This window comes from Condylura cristata, unplaced genomic scaffold, assembly GCF_000260355.1.
Source record: "Condylura cristata isolate star-nosed mole 26May11 unplaced genomic scaffold, ConCri1.0 scaffold00008, whole genome shotgun sequence".
Classification (NCBI taxonomy): domain Eukaryota; kingdom Metazoa; phylum Chordata; class Mammalia; order Eulipotyphla; family Talpidae; genus Condylura; species Condylura cristata.
In genome coordinates this window covers 30,743,596-30,748,002 of record NW_004567109.1, presented here as the reverse complement: position 1 = coordinate 30,748,002, position 4,407 = coordinate 30,743,596, and the positions used below count along the sequence as shown (strand labels likewise).

Here is a 4,407-nt window from a genome sequence, read left to right as displayed (position 1 = left end):
ACTCTAATATTTGAGGGTATGAAGGGGAAAGAGTACTAGAAAGAGAGAACTGTAACAGCTAGACCAAAGGAAGGATAGAGGGAAGCAGTGCTATCCTGGGAGGTAAAGGAAGTAAATCTAGCCTTTTGAGAAGCGACAGTAGGCACCAGGTGCAGTAAGCAATGAGACGTAAGGTAAAGACTGAAACAATCATTGGATATAATGACCTGGTGTCTTAGGTGACGGCCTTAGTAGCTTTTCGGGGAGAACAGGGAGTCTGGAATCCATTTTGTTATAGTGTCAGAACAAAGTGGTGAGAAGATAGGAACTTTCAGAGAAATTACCCCCCCCCCCCCAGGTCAAATAGGAGAGAGGATTAGGATAGCTACTGGTAAGGGGAGATTTGATATTTTATGAGAGAGAAAGGTTATTTTTTTCCCCTCAAGATGAGATCACCTCTGAGAGGGAGTGAGGGGCATGCCTCACTGATAAAAGTTGAGAATATTTGAGACGATCCTGGTGAAAGTTGTGATTATGAGAAAGAAATGTGGAATCTACACTATTGGTATTAATAGCTGTTGTTGATAAAGCATCTGCTCAGTGTTAAATGAAACATTTCTAGAGTTGTCACTCATTAATTTATTTGCTTTTACCATAATCCCTTCTTGTCAGAAGAATGATGAAAATGGAAACTGCTCAGGGGAAGGAATTGAATTCCCTACAACCAATTTGTATGAACTGGAAAGCCGGGTCTTAACCGATCACTGGTCCATCCCTTACAAGCGAGAAGAATCACTAGGCAAATGCCTGTTGGCCTCGACCTACCTAGCAAGACTTGGTAAGTTTTCAGTCTTCAGGACTCAAGAGGAGCGTCTTTTTGGTAGGAAGTCTGACTTTAACCGTAGTTCTTCTCATTGACTATCTGTATAATCTTAGATAGTGAACTTGCTTAGTCTTTGTTTGCCCCTATAGGGTGAGCTTTGAATTAAATCAATTGCTTTCTTCTGGTTCCAAGGGTGTAAAATTCTTTAAAATATGATTAACAGCTTTATAAAGTTAACTTTTTCCACAGAAGCTTGGAGTACTTTAAATTAAAACTCAACTCAGTGCCTTTTTTTATTATTAAGAAAGGAAAGTAATATTAGCAAATATTTTGGACTTATGAAGTACTTGACACTATCTTAAATGCTTTATACCTGTTAAACTAATAGAGTAATAAAATAACACTAGACTGGAAAAATGGGTACCAATATAAGAAAACTTCTGTAAATATATTAAAAGAGAAAATAATTATTTTTATACTGAATTCAGTTATAAAATAAGATGGATAGGCCTGTTGTCTTGTGATAATAGGCCAATTAAATTTAATCCTAATGGACTTGAGTGGTGCATTACAACTGGCTTCTCAGCAGCAGCATTTATTGAGTACATGGTAAGATCTAGATCTAGGCAGTGAAACTGAGAAGAGAAAATGCATTTAACAGTATTCCCACTGATAAACTGTATCCCTCATTGAGTTTTTTTTAAAATATGTTCTAAGGATAATTTGACAGTGGACTTGTGAATTCACTTAGCAAGTATTTATCACTTGTTGTGCCAGGTAAAACTTTGTGCATTTTACTACACAGATTACTTCAGCTTGTTTTAGGGGGAGAAGTAATTTTGGCATTTATTGAGAGTGTATGTGTTTTTATTGAGCTGTTTAGGAAAACAGTAATGGCTAGTGTGTAGCTGCTGGTGGAGCTTTATTAGCTTTTTTGTCAGATCATTTGAAGTTACTCTGACGTGGAAAGATAAATTCAGCCATTTTGGTCAAATTAGTATTTATTCATTATACCATTAACAAATGTATACTAATAATAGTTATATACGATAATATTAATAATGAATTAATGAATACTGTGTTTCTCAGTCTGTTCCCTCATCAGAATATATATGTGTATTGTATACGTTGCTTTTATTAACCCTCTCAGAACCAAGGTTTCTATAATAAATAATTTTCTACATTTGTTGATTGAGAATGGTATATATAATTGCTGCAGACTAGTTGGAATATAAAAAGGCATACATATCCTGTCATTTGTTTTATTAAGGTCTTTCCGAGTCTGATGAGAATTGTAAAAGATTTATGGATAGGTGTATGCCTGAAGCATTTAAAAAGGTAAGAAAAATGTGCTGCTTTTTCTTTTTTCCTTTTTTTGGTGTGGCTGAATGTGAGCAGATTTTTTTGTTTTGATTTGAGTTTTTCATGTGTGAGAACGGTTTATAAATCTTGTTTGATTACAGAGTCCTCTATTATGAAATCATAGCTCTGAATTTGGGACTTATAGAGATCATTTACTTCTTTATATTTGTTTGCACTGTCTTGAGTAGAATATCACTTTTAATTCCTATTTGATTACCAAATAATAGATTAAGATATAATTACACTAGAAATTATACATCTTGCTAAACTAAGGATTGTGGCACTTACAAAGATAATATTTATTAGAATATAAACCATTTAATACTCTCTGAGACAGAAGCATATGTTTTTTTTATTTGTTTTTTGTTTTTTTTTTTAGCATTTTTTTTTAAAGATTTATTTATTTATGCATACAGAACTGGGGTACTGGCCAGAGGTGCAGGGGTGGTGAGAGGATTCACCAGAGACAGAGTGGGGAACAAAACAGTCAGATTGACGAAGTACACTGCTGAGGGGAGCAGCGGTGGGTCAGGAAAGGTCTGCCACGCCATGTGGTCACCTCCGGGGTGGGCGCAGATCGAACTCATGCTGAAGTAGCTTTAGCTTCCTAGTGCTGTCCCACCAGGGAGGGCCAGAAGCATATGTTTTAAACTACAAACATTTTAACTGAGTAGAGTATTCTCATTGGCAAAATGGCATGCTTATGACAGTGACTGTCAGTACCCAAGTGATATCCTTGTGCCCTCCTATTCTGCTCCTATCTCTTGGAAGGCAGTTTTTACCAACAGTGAAAATAGAGGTCACAGACTCATGTTTCTGAGAGCAGTCTAACTCAGCATGGTTCCTTTTTCAGGACATAAGTCCTGAATCCCCATAAGAGCAGGGATAATGTCATAGATGCTGATGTTTTCCCTTGTGGGTAACTAGTGCCCAGCTCAGAGAAAGCACAGTAAGTTTTTGTTGAATGAATAAATTTGTCCCCCTGCTGTCCTGTGCTTCTGGGTTTTGACTTCCATTTTTATTCCATGAGTAAGAACTAAAACCACATATGGGTAAAGTTTTATTTATCAAAATCTAGTAAAATAAACTGTTCATGTGCATCTTGATAGAATCTCCCTTGATGCAGGCTTAAAAATAACAAAATTGATTTTAGGAATAAAATTAGCTTTATTTTTAAGAAAAAAAAATCTCTTAAAATTGCTATTTGTGGAGGAATTTATGGAATCAAGAGGTATCTTCACTTTGAATGAATTCATCTACCAATTCATAATTTTATTTTAAATATTTAAGAATTTATTTAATATAGTAGCTTTTTTAAAAAAATAGATTTCTTATAGTGTACATATGAGGTAAGCATACATTAACAAAGGGAAAAAAATTATTTACAGTCATGGGAAAGGGACTGATGAGTCTGAAGAAAAGATCTTTAGGTTGCTGGTCAGACCCAGGGAACCCTGTGTTAAGTCGGTTCACTAGCAAGTTACATAATTGGGGCATAATACTCTTAACTCTAGATGAGATACTTAAGAATACTGCCCTCAACTTTCAAAAATAATTTTTTGATGAGGTAATGTTTGTTTATGTCATAGTTTATATTTTTGGAAATATATAGTCCCCCCATTCAGGTCACCCACCATAGCAACCCAGTGCCAAAGCACCCACAGCCCATCACCATAGCCCACTGTGGTTCCTTCTGCCTTTGTGGTCCCCTCTCTACTGTACTCCCCCTCTGGATGCCTCAGTTCTCTAGTCTGCTTTCAAGGGTTAGCTTTTTAGTTTATCTGTCCCTTTTTCTGGTTTCTCAATATCCCACCTGTAAGTGACACCGTCCAGCATTTGTCTTTCTCCTTCTGACATATTTCGCTTAGCATAATCCTTTCCAGCTCTGTTCATATTGCAGCCGTCAGCTCTTTAAGGTAGAGTAATAAACGGTAAGATGATTGTCTGGTGCACAAAGGTGCCCTACATTGTGGTGTTTGATGTGGTTTATATAAAATGTGTATGTTAGTTTCTCGTGGAGTTTAGAGTATTGCAAGGTTCTCCTTCCAATCAGGAAGACATAGTTTCTTTTTAAATCAGAGCAGCTATGAAATTTGTGTTCTCTTTTTTAAAGATTTGTTTATTTATGCATACAGAACTGGGGTATAGGCCAGAGGTGCAGGGGTGGCGAGAGGCTTCACCAGAGACAGAGTGGGGAGCAGAACAGGCAGATGGACGAAGTACACTGCTGAGGGGAGCAGCAG

The 4,407-nt window shown here is 36.6% G+C and overlaps 1 protein-coding gene across 1 annotated transcript in view; it reads left to right on the top strand.

The window, feature by feature from the left end:
• The first annotated feature begins 770 nt into the window (after positions 1-770).
• Positions 771-4,407, top strand: part of USP24 (ubiquitin specific peptidase 24) — a 95,361-nt gene continuing 91,724 nt past the window's right edge. Inside the window, exons 1-2 of the mRNA XM_012722127.1 lie at positions 771-817; positions 2,073-2,140. Coding sequence (XP_012577581.1) covers positions 2,108-2,140 — 33 coding nt within the window. The 5' untranslated portion in view covers positions 771-817; positions 2,073-2,107. The remainder of the gene's footprint in view (positions 818-2,072; positions 2,141-4,407) is intronic.